The 18260-nt window shown below is 53.8% G+C and overlaps 1 protein-coding gene and 1 long non-coding RNA gene across 7 annotated transcripts in view; one reads left to right on the top strand and one right to left on the bottom strand.

Annotated features, from left to right (window-relative positions):
- The window catches only part of MSI2 (musashi RNA binding protein 2), a 389166-nt gene that overhangs the window by 309741 nt on the left and 61165 nt on the right, over positions 1-18260 (top strand). For all 6 annotated transcript variants that reach the window (XM_073879573.1, XM_073879572.1, XM_073879574.1 and 3 more), the window contains exons 8-9: positions 1226-1308; positions 17930-18044. In XM_073879573.1, the coding sequence (XP_073735674.1) occupies positions 1226-1308; positions 17930-18044 (198 nt within the window). The remainder of the gene's footprint in view (positions 1-1225; positions 1309-17929; positions 18045-18260) is intronic.
- Positions 3595-13598, bottom strand: LOC112808378 (uncharacterized). The gene is made up of 3 exons (XR_003204335.2): positions 13066-13598; positions 7608-7656; positions 3595-4247 (listed from the first exon to the last, which is right to left on the bottom strand). It is a non-coding gene; the product is annotated as an uncharacterized lncRNA (long non-coding RNA).

Genomic DNA, 18260 nt, shown 5'->3' with positions numbered 1-18260 from the left:
TCTCTGGTGTCTTTCCTGAGGGCACTGATCCCATGCAGGAGGCCGCCACCCCCATGACCTACTCGCCTCCCCAAGGCCCCACCTCCTGATACCATCACATTGGGTTAGGATTTCAACATATGAATTAGGGGTGGGGGGGGGGACACAACCTTTAGTTCATAGCAGAGAGCCTTGCAAATCCCGATTGGGGCTGCGACCTGAGGGGTGGTCAGTCTCACCACCATAATCCGCAGGTGCAAAGCTCGAGGCGCAGAGTGGGGAAGGCGCTTCCCAGATTGCCACATAAGTTCATCAGTGCAGAGTCCAGTCTGCTGCCTCCCCATTGGGCTATCTGCACATGCTGCATGTGTGTTCCCTCGTGGTGTTCGTACCGTCTTGTGAGTGGGTCCGTGTGTTAAAGCAGTGCTTACTGAGTAGGGTCACAGATGGGGCAGCATCCTGGAACTCCATCCCAGGCGGGAGGAGAAGAAAGCGAGGGGCGGGAGGGTAGCGAGAGCAACTCAGGATGCTGAGCAGCGGTCGCCTGCCAAAATTCTTCAGTACAGCTTGTCTAGCAAAGCCGGTCTCCAGCCGAGTAAATACAGTGGATGGCTGACGGGCTGACAGCAGGCATCAAACAGTCTTAAACTGCCCCAGATCTGCAGCGCTTTGGAAGCAGCGGTAGAAAAAGGAGGCCTGCGTAGAACAGAGGCCTGAAACTTTTAATAGTTTCTTCCAGGCCTCAGGATGTCCTGATGAGGTATTAGAGGAAGTAATTCAGGAAGAAAAGGACAAATAACCGCCTCCGTCTGGAGGCCGACCCCGAGGGCTGGCCATTCCAGCGCGGAAAGGGCACGCGTGGCCCCGCGGTGATCCCCGCTGCCGCTCGGGGTGGCCCACCCGCCTGCCTCCGCGCAGAGAGCCGCGGGGCTCTGACCCTTGTAAATAACAGACAAGTAAATTTCTTGTTTGCTTCGGGGCAAATGTAAGCCACACAGCGCCCACCGCATGTGGGTGAAATCATTAACTTTTCCTCACTGTTGGAAGGGTGCTCGGTACAAATTAGAAATCATTGCCTCAACCTGGAGGCTCTTCCCAGGGATCCGGCCCCCTACCCTTAGATCAGGAGCCTGTCACTGCTGCAGGACATCAAAGAAAAACATGTGGCCGGCCAGAACTGAACTCACCACCCCCTCTGTTTTTTGTTTTTTGTTTTTTTGTTTTTTTGTTTTCCTTTTTCCTGTAGGGTTTGGCTTTGTCACGTTTGAGAATGAAGATGTTGTGGAGAAAGTCTGTGAGATTCATTTCCATGAAATCAATAATAAAATGGTAAGTTTGTAGGGGTCGCGCTGCGGTGCATGCAATGCCTCCCCTCCCCTCGGTGTGCACAGCTTTGTCTTGCAGACTTCGAAAGCCCGCGTCAGCAAGCGAGAGGCTGGGCAGGGTGGGCACCGGGACGAGACTCTAAGGGTTCAGTCCTGTGGATGGCAAGCGTTGACAGACTCTCAGGGAAGGGCCGAGTCGTAAATATTCTCAGCTTCGCAGGCCGCGCAGCCAACGATCACAGCCTCTCAAAGCCACGGCGGAAGCGTGTGCAGACAGTCCCGCGCAAATACGGCTGTGGTTCCATAAAGCTGTGTTTATGGACGCTGACACTGAAATCTCATGTAATTCTCATGTCGCAAAATATTTATCTATTTATATTTTTACCATTTGAAAGTACAAAAGCCATTCTTGACTCTTGGGCTGTACATGTACGAAAGCCGGCAGGGGAACCACATTTGGCCTGGGTGTTATAATTCGCTGACCTGCGGCTTAGGACACGAGTTTGCTGCTTGGTTTGGCTCTTTGAGGGCTATCTCCTAGGTAGGAAGGTTACCACCCAAATTCATTCTGCGTTTGGGCCCTGCTGGGTAATTAACATTCTCATTTTCCCCTTCCGATCAACTAGCTGGTTTTACCCGCATGAGCATCCTCTTCCATCCCCCCATTTGGCTCTTGAAAGCTCCTTTTTCTGGAAAGACCCCCCTCAACAGGGAGGAGGTTGGATCATTGCAAGCTGGGGGAGCCAGGTAGGCCTCCCAGAGAAGTGGCCACCAGAGGGCGCCATACCATGAACACAGCACACACATTGGCTTGCTGGAGGTCTCCACTTCCTTCAAATTGAGTCGGTGGGAGAGAAACCCCTTCCTTGTTGGTTCCAAAAATATCGGAGCTCAGCAGGTGTTTCTGGAGCCATCAGCAGGCCCTTTGGGCCAAAATATTTTGGTTGGCCAGCAGAGCCTCCAGCCCTATGAGAAAGGGAGGGCAAATTTGTGTTTCAACTGTAGCTGTAACTTTGGTTATTTTCTCCCTTTAGTCAAAACAGTCCCGGCTTCTGAAACATGCGTTCATATGTGCATTGTATATCGGTCCGATACGTGTTCACTGACTTTAAATTCAATAATAGAGCTTTTAGTGGGGATAAGATCAAAGCAGTCTGCTTAGCATGTGGTGCTACAGGCCTGATTCAATATTTGACTTGCTAATTTTTTCCCAGGACACTAAAATAATATTGTTCATATTGTTCCTAGCCATCATATGCATCTGAAATGAAAATGCTGTTTCTTTGCATACTGTAGGTTGGAGGTGTCAGCTCAGGCATTAAAATGGTACCAGGGAGATAAGTGTGTAGGAATAACACAGGACCCCTTCATCGGCGTTCTCTGCACTGTACACCGTCCCTCCCCTGCCCCCCCCACCCCCCAACTCAGTGCCTTCCAGTTGGTACTTCTCTCTTTTGGTAGATTGCTACTTGCTATTTTTAAAACTAGGGAGACAGGGGGCTTAAAAGGAAATGTAAGCGCAGCGCCCGGAGGCCTTGCTTCTCCTAGCCAGGCGTGCGGCTGACAGGCTGCACTGAGGACTGCCTGGGCATTGGAGAGTGAAAGAGGCCTCTGAGAGCACCGGCAGACACCATTCCCGTCCTGCCAGGACCTGACGGTTCATCAGGAAGGCCCAGTGCAGACGGGCAAGAGACTGCTGTGTGCGGACTCGAATCCATACGTGCGGCCCTTCGCTACAAGACTGGCTTTGACACAAGCCTTAAGCACAAGTGACAAAGAGCTTTATTCTCCTCGGTGGTCCAGTGGGGAAACTGAGGCTCAGGGGAATCTGCCCCAGGGCTCCCCAGGCAGTAAAGTAACCTAGGTCTTGAGCTTCCAGGCTGCTGGATGAACAACACAGAACGTTGTTTTGAGCTTGGGGGCTGCAAGGGTGAATCCCCAGATGACATAGGGGGAACCATCAGAAGGTAGAGTTTCAGCCCCAGAAAGATAATAACCCATGGATGGGCTGGCTTGAAGCCAGAGAGGTTTGTGGCCATTGGTCCCCAGTCATTTCACAGTTGTCACCTTCTTTTCCACCAGCTGGAGGCTGACAGGGGTGCGTGCAGGTAACTGTTCATAGTGGCAGGGTTTCTGATTTCTTTTGAATCGGGGGCTGGTACTTGTCCTTTAAGGGCATAGCAACAATGGAAGTAGACAAGAAGGAGGGGTGAGCACGGAGGGGTGAGGATCACACACAGGCTTTGGAGGTGTCCTTGTATGTGCCCCGCCCTGACCCACCAGTCACCAGCTCTGAAGGGGAAGTTCCAGGTACTGGAAGAGGCCATTGGAAGGTCACCAGGCCTCGCCAAGCTCCAGGATAATGGGGCCCGTGGTGGCCACCTGGTGGGGTCCCTGGGCCTCAGGGGGAGGTACCAGCAGCAAAGGCCAAACACCTTGATAACCATGAGCTTGAAAACCGTGAGCTCTTGCCGTCGGCCGTGTCGTCGTCACGGAAGGGGCCTCTCCAGCACACTGTCCTCCTCTGAAAAAGCCGGAATTGCTGAGGATTCTGCGATACTGGTTTCAACTTCGGAGGCCCACAGAAAAGGAAATGGATTTAAACTGTGCTATGGACAGAATTCAAATGAAGAATTGGAAAGACTCTGAGAACGCAGAGACTGCCAAGCAGAAACCCGGACGGTTGTTAGAAGGTCTGGGGGAGTGTTTTGTAAACTGGACTGCTTGCGAAGCTGTAAAGACCAGTCTCCTGGAAGCTTGGCAATCTCGCGAATTCTACAGGGACAGATTACTGTGCTGCCCCCAAATGTGCCTGGAGCGACCATTTTCTCGTATTCACAGATAAGAAAGGCCCCCCCCCCCCGATGAGTCACGAAGATAGGACTTGAATCCAAATCTTCTCCGTCTTAATCCAGTACTCCTCTGGCTGGCACTCAGTGGGCCCTGGGTAAATAATTGTGGAATGAATAAAGGATTACGTGAGGGACCATGTGACAGGGAGGCGCATCATAATTCCCAAGGCTATTTCCCATCTAATTTGGTTGGTGAATCTCTTGGGTGTTTAAAAAAAAAAAAAAAAAAAAAAAAAAAAGAGGGCCCTTCCCTGGCGTCCAAGAGAGCCTGCAGCAGACACCAGCCCTTCTGCCTGCCGGGGCTCTGGGTAGCTGCCCTCAGGAAGCTGGGATCACCGCGGCCCTGCCCCCATTCCCATACAGAACGTCCCTTAAGGAGGTCACCTCCATGGTGTTGGTGGCAGCAGGGGGGAGGGCCACAAAAGACCCCCCTGACACCCTCCTACAGAGATCTCACGAATAGTTCACATTCTTTAGTGCCAACTACATACTCTGCTGAGAGCTCGCTGTGTGCATCTCTTTCTTCTATCACACACGCTCTGATGTAGGTACTGATTATTGTCCCCCATTTTACTGATAAGCAAGTGAGGCAAAGAGAGACCTTAAGCAATTTGCCCAGGGCCAGACATTCCGCAAGAGGCAGCACCAGAGTTCAAGCCCAGAGCTCACGTTTGTACCCAGGACGCCAGCACCCCCTCCAGGCTGGAAGGGACTTGAGAGGTCATCTCACTGGGCCACAGCCTTCCAAGACCACTGACCACCCCCCTCCCCCAGTCGGCTGTGTCGTGGCCCATGGAATTCCCATGTTCTCCTAAGAGGAGAGCAGAGGAGATGGGCTCACTCGGGGCCAGATTCCTGGCTGGGGCGGAGGGCCAGGCTTGGGCAGAAGGCGTCCCTGTCGGCCGTGACAGATTTCCTGGCCTCTCCCCCGGAGGCAGGTGAGCCACAGGTAAGGAGGGCAGCTGGCCGCCACCTGACCTCAGGGCCCAAGTCGGGAGAGCCAGGACTCAGCCCCTTCCCCCATCTTGGCGCGGGTCATTGTGAGGCGCAAACGTGGCTCCTTATTAGTAAACACACAGAAGTGCACCTGCAGAGCCACCTGGTGACTCTCCAGAGAGGGCCTCCTCTCTGGCCACTCTGCGAGCCCCAGCGCAGGCCCCTGATTGAAGCCGTGCGCCCCCCCCCGCCACAGCAGCAGGGATGCGGGCTTGATGAGCCGCCAGCCGGCACAGCCTCCCGCCAGCTCACAGCCCTGGGGAGGGAGGTGGGAGTGACACCCATCTGCCCAGGTTTTCTCCGAGGCCCGGCTCCATCCCCACCTCAGATGGAGTCGGGGAGAGCCTCGCTGGTGGAGAACTTGGGGTGCGGTCTGAGGGGTGCCCGAACAGGGGCACCTCCTCTGACCCCTGACTCAACAGCAGGATTGTTGGCCTTTACGTGTGCGTGGTCATCGCCCCGTTTTACAGAGCGGGCTCTCGAGCTCAGAGCAGTAAAGGGACTTCCACCGTCCACGGTTCTAAGTGGCAGAGCTGAGACTTGAACCGGTGGTGTTCTGGCTCCAACCCAGTGTTCTTCCCACTCTACCCTGCTGCCACCTTAGGCAAAACCTCACTAACTGAAAAACCTGGGTTGGTGTGACTGATGAAGATAGGGTTTTTATTTGCTTTGTATAAGGATTTCTATAGGACTCCTTTAAATAGTCCTTTTTCTTTCTCCATTGAGGTGATCTGATTTTTGAAATTTCCTGAGCATTTTGCAAGCTCGTTAGGAATGCAGAATCTCGGGCCCCACCCCCAGAGCTAGTGAATCAGAATCTGCATTTTGACAAGTCCCTAGTGATGCCTGTGCACATTTAAAGTCTGGGAAGCTCCAGGCAAGGATCACTGCTAATGAGAGATGGTGTGGGAGTTGTGGGTCGGTCATAAATCGCCAAGTATCGAAGGAAGGGACCTGAAGTGAGGGCTGAGACCCCAGGAGCATGGAGCTGGATGAGCCAGCCTGCCATGGGGTCCCCAGGCCGGTCTGCTGCTCCCAGCCCCACCCCACACTCCCTTTGTGTGCATGGCACCAGACTTCCCCCGCTGCACCCCTGCCATAGCAAGCCGTCCATGCCAGGGACCCCCCCCCCACTGCACCCCTGGTGCTGGCATGCCCTCCCCCTCTGACAAGGATCTCAGAGCATTGATTGAAGATGTTTGAGGCACATCCACTGGGGTGATGAGCTGGATCCTCCAAGTAAAATGCTCATGTCCTTGTCCCCAGAACAGGACCTCCTGGGTCATTTAGAGGCACTCAGGGCTTTAGAAGACGTGGACCTGAGCCTGAATCCCATATCCATCACTGGTTGTCCTGTGCCCAGGTGAATACCCCACCTATCTGTGCCTGTTTCCTCCTCTGAGATGAGAAGGATGGTGACCACTGTCCTTTGAAGCTTATTGAAGGCCCTGGTCTGGTTCCTGTCCCTGGGAGCTCTTGGACCGCTCTGGCGTAAGGTCTATAATCTGGTAGCCTTGAAGGAATCACCCTCCTGAAAACCCCCTTGATACCCGCAAGTTTCTTCCATTTGGCCTAAACCAAGGGCCCCAAAACTTTGTAAAGGGCCAGACATAAATATTTTAGGCTTTCAGGGCCCTAGGTTTCTGTCACAACTACTCAACTCTGCCATCATAGAGCAGACCGTAGCCACTGATGATAAGTAAGTGGGTGGACGTGGCTGTGTTCACATAAAACTTTATTTATAAAAACAAGCAGCAGCTGGATTTGCCTTGTGGGCCACAGTTTCAACTCCTGGCCTATACTGATGTAGCTCAGAGCAGGTGCAGTGTGCTTATCTCAAGGGACCCAAGGAAAGGCTTTTAGGCTAAAGCTCACCCACGTCCACTACAGAGTCAGCATGTTACTGGCGTGAGGCAGAGAGGGTCAGCGGTGCCCCAAACAGATCCTGGGGTTTGCGGTAGTAGCCTGCAGAAAGTAGCAGTGCCTTCCTTCTTAGGGGGACCCCAAGCACTGAGTGGGTGGGAAGTGACGGAAGGGTCAGAATGGGTGCTATCAACCCGAGAGGCCTTCCCAGAAGAGAGTGCTACAAATCCCTCACTGCTGAATGCCCCCTAGTACGTCTGGCTCCTCATTGCTGGACTTTGTGACCTTGCGCAGGTTACTCATCACCTGTGCTTGGCTCCCCCTCGGTCAGACAGGTAAGGATGGCACCTCTCTCAGGGACTGCTGAGAGTTAGGACTTGGGACCAGGCTTTACCAGCCATAGCATGCTCTATCAAAGCAATAGGCCACTTTACTGTTATTGTTAGTCATCATCACTATCATTATTCTTAGGATCCTTTTACTGAACAAATGTGTCATCCTAAGGGAAGGGGGTCCTGGACAGATGACAAGTCAGTGAAATGCAGGGGTGCAGACCCGGGCAGGGAGGAGGGTGTGAGGTGTGGGTACTCACCATGCTCTGGCTGGGAGGTGGGCCCGAGGAGAGCAGGTGGGTGCACATCCTGCAGAACAGAGCAGAAGGGGTCCCGCTGACGCGATTTCCTAGTCCCAGGGAGGCCAATTCAGCCCTTCAGCTGAATCCTACATGGGGGAAGTTTCAAAAACCCCACTTCAAAAAGCAAAGCCTGGTGAGCTCTCAGGCTTGCCACCTTCAGCCCAGGGCACACCTGGGGAATTCGCCCCCAGAACAGGGGCTTCTGGGGGCGGCAGGGGCAGGAGGATGAGAGAACAGGAGAGCCCTGGGTTGGCCTCTCGGGCTGTGGTGCTGGGCCAGATGGGTCCACGGAGTCCCCAGCTAGGGTTGGCATGGGGCGCTGCCACCTGGCAGGGGTGCTTCAGGAGTGGGCACGCATCCCCTCCCTCGGGCCACTCCTCCGCAGCCTGGAGACTGACGACTAAGAGCTGATCGGGAACCAGCCCAAAAGTGGGGGGCAGGGGCTGGGTGATGTGGGTGGATTTAACTAGGCTTCTGTGTTCACCACCCTATTTGCAGCATCCTCCTTACTCGTAAGCTAATTTTAGCCATCCATTCTGCTGCTGTTACCATTTATAAAATGAGAATGTCAAATGCAATATTAAACAAGCAGGATGAAGGCAAAAAAGGAAATGCCAGAGAGGCACTTAATAAATGAACCTCGTGTTTACGAGCGAGAGGGAGGTCCTGCGCCCCCCACCCCTGCATCAGGCACGCACATGTTTGTGTACGGACTGTGTTCCTGCAGGTGGAGGGATCTGCGTGCTGAGGGAGGAGGGCATGGGGAGGCTGGGGTGTTGGGTGGTGAACGGTGCTCTTTAGGCAGAAGTAATTTGGCCGGCAGGGAGGTTGCCTGAGTTCTGGCTCCTTCACCCTTCATCTGTCCTCTGGGAAGGTCACTGCAGGGGGCCTGGGGAGGGCGGAGGGCCTTCATTATCTTGGTGCCCAGGCCCTCTGGACTTTCCCACACGTGCTGCTCCCTACACACAGCCCACGGGGTGGGGGTCCACAGGGGGCATGGAGACCCCTGGAAAAATCTGCACCCCTTCTCTGGGGCCTGTTCTTCCTTTGACTGCACCCAGCAGCCCTGCCCAAATTCGCAGGCACATTGTAGGGAGCTAATGCTAGGCTGCCCCCCCCTTTTTTTTCTTTCTTTCTCTCTCTTTTAAATAGAGAAATTAGGTTGGGCTTGGTGCAGAGTCTCTGGCAAAGCCCACCCTCGGGTAAGCACCCAGCCTTGTGGCTGCGTTTGGGCACCTGCTGAAGGCAGAGGTTTCTTTTCACTTTGAAATGCCCTTGCAGGTTCCCAGAAACAGAGAGTGGCTGCCACTGCCACCGTGAGCTTTTTCCCCAAATAGTGCAGCCCACGAAGCTCCTTCTGCCCACCTCCCTGATGAAAGCAGGAAGACGGGGCCCTCCCCGGCCGGGAGGTGGGGTGGTAGGGGGAGAATCCGTGGTAGCCTGTCAAGAGTCTGCTGGGCTGGGGGGGTGGCAGTCCCCTTCTTCCTCTCTGCTCCCCAGGCTTTGGGACGGAAGCACAGATGCGGACCGGCTTGAGCGCCTTGAGGGACGCGCACCTAGGCTCCCGTGGCAAAGATTAAAGAGTGACCCAACCAACTTTATCCAGCTCGAGCACTCCCAAGATGAGCTGGTTGAATTTGTGAGCGCCGTGCAGCCCCGGGGGCAGGCACCACTGTTGCTCTGTTTTCCAGATGAGAACATTGGGGCACAGAGAAGTCAGGCAGCTGGTGAGCAGAACAGAGATGTAGAGCGAGGAGCTGGTGGAAAGGACAGGCCCTCGGCCTGCGATCGAGGCAGAGTGGGAGGCTGCGGTCACGCGGCACGTGCCTCAGAGGGTGTTGGGGACCAGCTCCTCTGCTCTCCTTGCCCAAATGCTGAGCCCCTCCGAGGGAGAGCCACATCCTGTTGAATTCATCTCTGTGTCCACACCTAGCCCCTGCCTGCTAACTAGGAGGTGCTGATAGTACTGGCTTATAACCTCCTTCACTTTGTCGTTGCTGATTTTAATGAATCAGAGGTAACAGCAGATAAAATTAATTCTGGAACTAGGCTGAGGATGGCCTTGTGGAAGGAGTAGCAAGCGAATCGGACAGAGGGCGGTGAGGAAGGGCTGTGAGGGCCGCACCTGCGCGGCCAGTGGCCCAGAGGCGGGGACAGGGGGTTTGAAGCAGGAGACCTAGGACTGAGCCGTAGCTTGTGTGACCTTGGGCAGATCATTTCCTCGGAGGCTCCGTTTCCTTTCCTGTCGTAACTTCAGGGCTAAGTAGACCGAGTCAGAGGAAATGAGGAGTTGATTAATGAGGGTATGGAGAGGTCTCTGAGGACCGCTGTGTGCCAGGCACTGTGCCTTACATGCATGATGTGTGTATGTCACTGTGTACGCATACTGTACGTGAGCTAGCATACGTGCGCGCATACGCACGCACACACCTGAGGGTGTCATGGTCATGCCTGGCATAGGAGGGGTGCTCCGTAAACAATTTGTTCCTTCCTCCCTACAGTAATCCTGCTGACCGGGGAGATAGAGTCAAGATTATATGTCCTGTGGGACCCTCGGTGCTTCTCACAAATGGGTCTGGGCCGTTTATAGCAAGCGTGCGTCCTCGGAAGGTGGAGGTTTCTGCTGGTGGCCTTTGCCTGTCTAAGCTGGCGTTTCCATCTCGTTTACCCAGTAGCTGCTTCTGCCAGAGACTCCGTGGGAGGCTGCGTGTCTGTGAGGACCCTTTTGCAGTAGAGCAAGACAAGTTATCCTGTACAAGTGGGTCCTCTCGTGCTGGGCCACAGGCTGGTCCCCGTCTACGAGGATGGCCCTTGATCAGAGGTCTGGGACGGGAGAGACGAGGGGACGGAACACAGAACTCCCTTCTGCTCACCTCTTGGTGCCCCCAGTGCCCAACTGAGCGGCCTTCCTGAGGCCCACAGAGGCTGGAGGGCAGGTGGTGGCTGGGGGCGGCTAGGGCAGGATGGTGAGGCACCCTCCCCTGCTGGAGTCCCAGGCCGGGTCTTCCCATTGCAGCTGCCGGGATTTCTGGGGGTGAGTGCTGCCCCTCCCATGGCAGTGCCCCAGGCCTGGCCCTCCTCCAGCGACTCCATCCCGCCTCTGGCCGTGGACAAGTACCGCAACTGGACGGAATGGGAACCCTGGACTGGCTGTTAGAACCCAGACAGGGCGACCCGACTCTGCAGCTTCCTCAGAGGGAGATGCTCAGCAGGCCCGTCTCCAGCCTGAGCTCCACACTCCACACTGAGGGCCGTGGTCCTGCCTTCCCTCCCCAGCCCTACCGCGCCTCCCCTCACGGGGCTGTTTCTGTGCTTGTCACCCGCACCTTGCTACTCCATCAGCCTCCTCCTACAGCTCACTCAGCAGCTGGCAGGAGCAGGGCCAGCTTCCGGGATATGAGGCCCATGTTCAGCAGAGCCCTCACTGGGCTCGCGCTCGGCTGCCACCATCTCGGAACTCCTAGTAATGGTGGAATAAAGGGCTTCTCGTCTTCATTTTGCAGTGGCCTGCACGTTCTCAAGCTCGTTCCATTAGCTACCATGCTCTTGAGGCTGACTCCCGGTATGGTGCACAGGGCACAACAGTAGGGACTCTGTTCTTCCCCCGAGTCACTCGCCTTGTGTTTGTCTTCCTTGCTCTGTGGGTTCCTTGAGAGCAGGTTCCCTCTGAGTCTTGGTTATGAACCTGTAAGAGCCCCAGGAAAGGTTCTGCGCTCCTAGTGTCTCCAGAAAGGCTTACGCCTGGCAGACAGGGCAAGAGAGAACAGTGGGCAGGAGGGAGAAAGGCGTAGCCACGGGAGAAGCACGGGCGGTGCACAGAGCCAGGTGTGGTTTCTGGGCTGTTGCTCAGTCCTCCCGTTTGACCAGAGAGAGCTGGGTAGCTGCCGGGCTCCAGGCAGGACCCCAAGTCTTTACACCGGAGTGGCATCTCCCTGGAAAGTGCTTGGGACCTATCGGCCAGAGGAGATGGACAGCTTGGGGCCTCAGAGCAGCAGTGTTGGCCTGGAATCCCCTGGAACCTGACTGGGGGGTTGGGGGGGAGCTGCAGTTTGAGTCAGAGGAGAAGCTCATCTAGGGGCAAGACCAGGTCAGGCCTCTGTCTTTGAGGAAGCTCTACAAAAAGATGCTGCCCACGTGGACGCTCCCAGTCGCCCCCGCCCCCGCCCAGCACCCACCTGCCCGGGAGACCTGCCCTTTGTTCCCCTCCCTTCACCAGCCAGTCAGTCCAGGCTGGCCTCTCTGAATAGCAGTGAATTTTACCCTTTGAGATGGGCGTCTCTCCCCCTGGAGGAGTAAATCATGTCTAACTTGACCAGTTTGGGCTGAGAAGTGAAGCTGCAAACACTGGCCTCCAGGCCACACAGAGTCGCCTTGTCCTGGGTGGTAAATCAAGGCCACGGGCACCGGGCTTGGGTTTCCCCAGACCGAGGCTGGGATGGTTTCCCTCCTGGCCCCGGGGCCATGTGCTGACTGGGGCTATTTATGTAGAAACCAGAGAAAAACAAAAAGCTTTTTCACTTCCCAGACCTTGGCACCATTCTCAGACTTCCAGCCTCTTCCAAAAGGTGCCCGGCAGGGAGCTGGCCTCAGCAAGGGCTGCAGGCCAGTTAGGTGAGGGCGGCCCCTCAGAGTAGCTGCAGGGAAGCCGTCCCCACAGAAAGTCCCTGTGCCTTCTCCAAAAGCCAATGCTAAGCACACACACACACCCCTCCCCCCAAGGAGAAGGTGTGGCGTGGGACTGGCTCCCCTGGCATGAGCCATGGGGGGCATCAGGCAGACCCGGCTTCAAACCCAGCCTTAGCACACATGGCCTGGGCCTCCAGCCACAGGTGAGGTGTCTGACATCCCTGGGCCTCAGCTTCCTGTCCTAGAAGATGGATTTCTATCTCTAAAGGACATCATCGGGTCCACTGACACAAGGCTATAGATAAAAAGCATTGTATCCGTGTATAAGAAAATGTTTAGGAAACGTGTACCATCGTGTATATATCTTACTCTCAGAAGTTTCAGGAAAAAATGTACATAGATACAGATAGGAATGTAGACATATAGAACTGTTCTTTGTACTATCCTTGCAACTCTTCTGCAAGTGTGGAATCATTTCTACATAAAGAGTTAGAAACAGACCTCCTTGCTGAGTTGCTTTCGACCGTGATGGGCAGGGGCGCCCCACCTTGACAAGCAGCCGGTACAGAGGGTCAGAAACCACACGTGCCAGCCCACGTCAGGCCTCTGATTCATCCTCTGGAGGAGCACACTGCTGCCCTAACTGTCCTGTCGTTAAAGAGGCTTCAGCTAGATCATTCTTATTCCATAACTGCAGGCTATGGGGGAGCCACCCCCTCTCCTCCAGGGCCAGTGTGCCAAGCAAAGCAGCATATTTGACGATAGAAAAATGAAAGCAAATCCCACCTACCTTTGGGGGTTTGGCACGTCCTTGGCATTCGGCCCCTGGTGCGGGGTTGCCTTGTGGCTTTGCTAGCCGTGACAGTTGAAATGGAGACTTCGTCTTCCTAATGTGAGCAGTTGGTCAGTCCCAGGTGGCCTCTGAGGATCCAGATGGAAGTTCCAACAAAATCTCTTGGCCCTCCAACCACACTGCTTTTTCCAGTTGTCACTGGAAACCATAGCCTTTGTGAGAAGCTGCTGAGGTGGGGGCTGAGCCATTGATTTAGGAGATTCAAGGACCAAGACTTGGGAGATGTTCCTTCCTCACAATCTGCCGCCACCCAGGACTGCCCGAGAGAAAGCACTTTGGGTGTGGGTGGTGCAGGGCGTTTACAGTAAATGGGGTTCTGTGGGGGCAGAGCTGAAACAGCTAGAGGAAGAGGCCTGGCCACCCAGAGGCCCACTGCTTCTGTTGACTATGGGAAGCCACGCAAGCCTCTTTGCAGCTGCCCCCGTAGGGAGCTCCCAGGCCTGGGGCCCCATGCTGGAAGCAGGCCTCAGTGCCTGCCAGCCCAAGAACCCGGCCAGCCAGACGCCACGGGCCTCCCAAGGGGAGGGCCTCCCACTGTCCTGTTGGCTCGCCGCTCTTCACCAGTCTCGTGTGGTAGCTGGTGTCTGAGGCCAGCCCTGGTGCACTCCACCTCCCGGCATGCACACCCTGTGTGGTCCCCTCCCACAGCAAATCTAGGCTGTCCCAGCATAAGCAGCAGAACGTGATGGAAATGGCAGTGTGACTCTCAAGCCTAGGTGATGAGAAGCCTTGCAGCCTCTGCCTTGGTCTCGTGGGATTCTCATGCAAGGACAGCCCCTCTCGGGACTCAGCCACCATGATGTCCAGGGAGGGAGTGCTACACGGAGAAGCCAAGAAGGAGGCGCCTCCCCGTGGACGGTCCCCGCCGACCAGCCTCAACTGCCCACTGTGCGGGAGAAGGCACTCGAGCCTCCAGCTGATCCGGGCCCTGTCTGGCTCCAGCTCCAACCCCAGGCACCATCTGAGCACAACTACAGGGAAGACTGCAAGCAAGAGCCCTGCTGGGCCCAGGCAGCTCCCAGAAGCATGGGAAAGGATGGTCCATTGTTGCTCGGGGCCACGAAGTTTGGAAGTAGCCTGGTACACAGCGGTAGATACGTGGCACGTCGTGTGTGGCCACATGACCTGAGTGTGTGACTGGAGCTGGGCAGATTTCGGCTGGCTTTCCCCCTTTGGGTTCTGACTGTAACTGGGGGTGTTCATGCTCAGTTCTCTAGCTTGCCAGGGGGCCCAGTGGGAGGATAGTGGGGGTGCGGGGGCGACCCAGATGTGGTCTAACTCAAGAGGCTCCAGAGCCTGGCAGGCCCAGAAATGACAGGGGGCAGATGGACGTGAGTACTTGCCGTCATGTTAGGAGAACAAGACAGTCAGAACCTGTTCCTTTCAACAGAATGAGAGCTCTCTAGGTGGAGGCTGGCCTTATTTATGTCTGCATCCCCCACAGCCTAGCCTTTGCCGGGCACATGGAGTCCCTCAGATTTGTTGGGTTAAGAAGACTGGGTCTCCACGACCCTGATGAGCATGTGCGTCAGTCCATGCTCTGTACGGGATGTCACAAGGAACCAGGGAAGTAGGGGCAGACCCTGATCCCTGCCCTGAGAACTCACAGTCTGATGGGGGAGGGGAGGCTTCTGCCAGGCTCGGTTGTCTGGGTGGGGAGGGGGGGAGTAGTTTTCATGCTCAGCAAGCCCCTGACCCCCTGCAAGGACTCAGGATAGGAGCAGAGATTAGCTCTTCCTCTTTCCCCTTTTGTATGTTTTCAAAGGAGCTGGGGGCTGGGTGGGCAGGCCTCTTGGTCCTGGGAGATCTTTTGAGAAGCCTTCAGTGCAGGCCAGGCCAAGGCTCCCTGGTGCGGTGGCTACCTTTCCCTGTCACTCAAGTGCCCAGGATGTGGGGATCCCGCCCCCCTAAGAGTGCATGTGCTACAGCCCCTGGCCTCGGAGAGCACTCACAGTTGACACAGCGGGCGGTTGACAGAACCCGCGCAGTGGGTGCTGCCCAAAACAGCACCAGCGAAGACAGAGCAGAATTAAACAGAGCTGCTAGCCCTATTCAGTGAGAGGAAGAGTAGGTGGGTTTGTTTAAAATACTCCCATTACAGTCAGTTAACCTTTATGTTCCCTAAATGAAAACTGTATAAACCTGAAATTTTCGTTGATCGGGTTGCCTAGGAACAGGCGGCAGGTTTTCATAAGACAATGCAGTAGATTGTCACCGATAGGACCATTAGGAAGTGAGCTGGTTAGCGGTATTATTCCAGATCCCGCTGTTGGCATCAGGTAATGATCTGTCTGCCTCTGCAGAGCACACCCATCTTCCCAGGCTCAGGCAGGCTCTTGCAAATGAGCTTTCTCAGTCTGCTTCTGAGTCCCAGGGATAGCGTCTAGGAGCAAACTGTCACCCCTGGCTTAGGAGAGAAATCGGAAAGATCCAATTCTCATGAATTTCTTTCTTTTTAATCACCTTTCCCTACTACTGTTTGCAACAGTAATACTCAGAGCAGAAAACTCAGCAAATAAACACCAGTAACAAAATGCACCATGGAAATGAAAGAACAAAGTCACTCTAAAGCGACTTTGGTATGTCTTTTTAATATTTTTCCCCTGTTTGATATGCATATATACTTATTTTTCCACAGAGTCACTGTAATTTGCTTTTTTCACCCTTACATTTAGGGTGACCAACCACCCTGGTTTGCCCAGGACTGAGGGTTTCCCAATACCATTGCATGTTACTGTCAGCATGCTTTTCTGAAGCTTCACAGCTTTCGGTAAGCCTGGGTGAACCAGACCTGGCTAACTAACTCCCTGTTCTTGGACACTTAGGATATTTCCTTTAAAAAAGAAAAATCATAATTAATGCTTGTCACCACAGTAGCCTTATCCACTTTATCCGTGCAGGATAAACTCCTGCAAGTAGCATTGTTAGGTCAAAGGATGTATACTTGGATGGCTTTGGAAAGTTTTTTGGGTTGCCCTCCCAAAAAATATGCACAAACTCCCACCCTTCCCCCCCGTACTCTCAGAGATTCTGACATCAAGGAATCCTGTCATCGTGGTCAATCTGATAGGTGACAGTATGTCTCGTTTGGGGATGTCATACGTGACGTGTGATACAAAAGATATGTGTCATTATTAGTCATTTGTGAATTGCTTCTTCATGTCCTGCACCCATTTTCACTTCAGAATGCTCGTCTCTTTTTAACCTATAAAAACTGTGTATTACGCTTATCGGGCATGAACTTTGAGCCATTTTGTCCATGTTTTTAAAGCATGTGTGGTTGTTCTTTAAAGAGCAAGAGTGAGTAACAGCTGTTACCTGGTGTGTCTGAAGGAAGAGTAGTTAATGTTTTAGGTAGTTAAAGCTTCCCTCAAGCCTTAAGCACTAAGCCCCAGAACGGGGCCTGAACTCACGACCCTGAGATCAAGACCTGAGCTGAGATCAGAAGTTGGCCGTTTAACCGACTTGAGCCACCCGGGGGGCCCCTAACATTTTTTTTTTTTAATTGAAGATTTGAGATGAGAAGATCTGAGAGGTATCCATATCTCCAAAATGGATAGCCCATGTAGGTCCCTTTAAAACAAAGTATAAGGCACACAATTTAACTTCTTCCTATCTCAGACACCCTGGGAACGATAGTAATTTTCCATGTGATAGGGAGACCCTCGGCAGTGGTTGAGCTACGTGGAGTTTTGACTCCTAAACCACACGGCCCCTTTTTAAATACGCGACCTCATTCTTGCCCTTACCCCCTCACTATCTGACTGTCATGCTGATTCTTTTTGCAACCATAAGCACCCCTGCCCTGCCCCACAGCATCCTATCTCCGTCAGCGATGGGGCGGGTTACCAGCTAACGCTGCATGTTAGGTTTATCTGTAAACTAAAAGCAAGTAAGCACCGAGCAGGGGTGTGAGACACATGCTCCTAAGAACGGCGTAGGCACTGTCGAGGGCAACAGTTTTACTTCTTTCCTGGAGCTTGTATTATCTATCATTAAGGCTGGGAAGTAAGTGACTTCTGGGTTGTGTGAGCAGAATAGGATTAAGAAATTGAGGAGGCAGAAGGGAAACAGGAAAGATTAGCAGCCACTCGAAGACGTAGCTGCAGAACGAGAAACCGGTAATCCAGATGGACAGAAGCAGTGTTAAATGTTATTACTTCTCCCGGGGGTCTGCTGGGGCGGCTTTTATGGAGACCATGGCATCACCGACCTAGAGATCTGAAAACTGCGGCTTCCAGGCCTCCCCCTGCTGGGCTGTGGCTTACGGCACATTACACACGCCTTTTGACTTTCAGTTTTGTCATCTGTGAAATGGAGCTAAAGCTAACTGGCCTGTTTAATAAGAAATGGAGTCAGGTGGCCTGATGTGAAGAGTCAGGGGTACAAAGGCATTTGTAAACCTGTAAGGGACCAAATGAGCAGGAGGGATTATTACTACTGCTGTTGTTTTTCTTCACAGACACACCCAGCAGCCCCATCTGCCTCCTCACCTCCCAGGTCTTCTGCGCACGCCCCAGTCTGAGCTCCCAACCCAAGCACGTGTGTCTTCAGCCCACGTCCTTGTCACCCCTCCAAACCCAATTTCATCCTTGTCGGTTTTTCCGAAGCAGGATTTGCAACAAATGGAGTGTTTTCTTAAATATTTGTCTTGCAGGCCATTTGCTTGGCATGGCTATATTTACTAGAGTGCATAAGGAGCAAGGCTAAAAATACCTTTGCAGTTAACCAGATCAGTTCTGCATTTGACATTTACGTGACATTCATTTGCATCTCATTTGTTCGCCTTTCTGTTGAACAGGTAGAATGTAAGAAAGCTCAGCCTAAGGAAGTCATGTTCCCACCGGGGACAAGAGGCCGGGCCCGGGGACTGCCTTACACCATGGACGCGTTCATGCTTGGCATGGGAATGCTAGGTGAGTCCGGGCGGGGCCTGGGGACACTGCAGAGCTACCATGCACTGGGGGCGACAGAGGCCTAGACACCCACCTGGGTCACCTACCAGTTGGGCAAACTGCCTTTCTGAGTCTCAGATGATAAACCCCTTTGCAAGGTAGTTGTGACCATTACAAAGATAGATAGATAGATGATAGATAGATAGATAGATAGATAGATAGATAGATAGATAGATA

The sequence above is a fragment of the Callorhinus ursinus genome, unplaced genomic scaffold (genome assembly GCF_003265705.2).
Source record: "Callorhinus ursinus isolate GAN/ISIS: 27379988/994484 unplaced genomic scaffold, GSC_fseal_2.0 scaffold34, whole genome shotgun sequence".
In the NCBI taxonomy this organism is placed as follows: domain Eukaryota; kingdom Metazoa; phylum Chordata; class Mammalia; order Carnivora; family Otariidae; genus Callorhinus; species Callorhinus ursinus.
The sequence above is the reverse complement of the archived record's forward strand: the minus strand, read 5'-3'. Positions and strand labels throughout refer to the sequence as shown.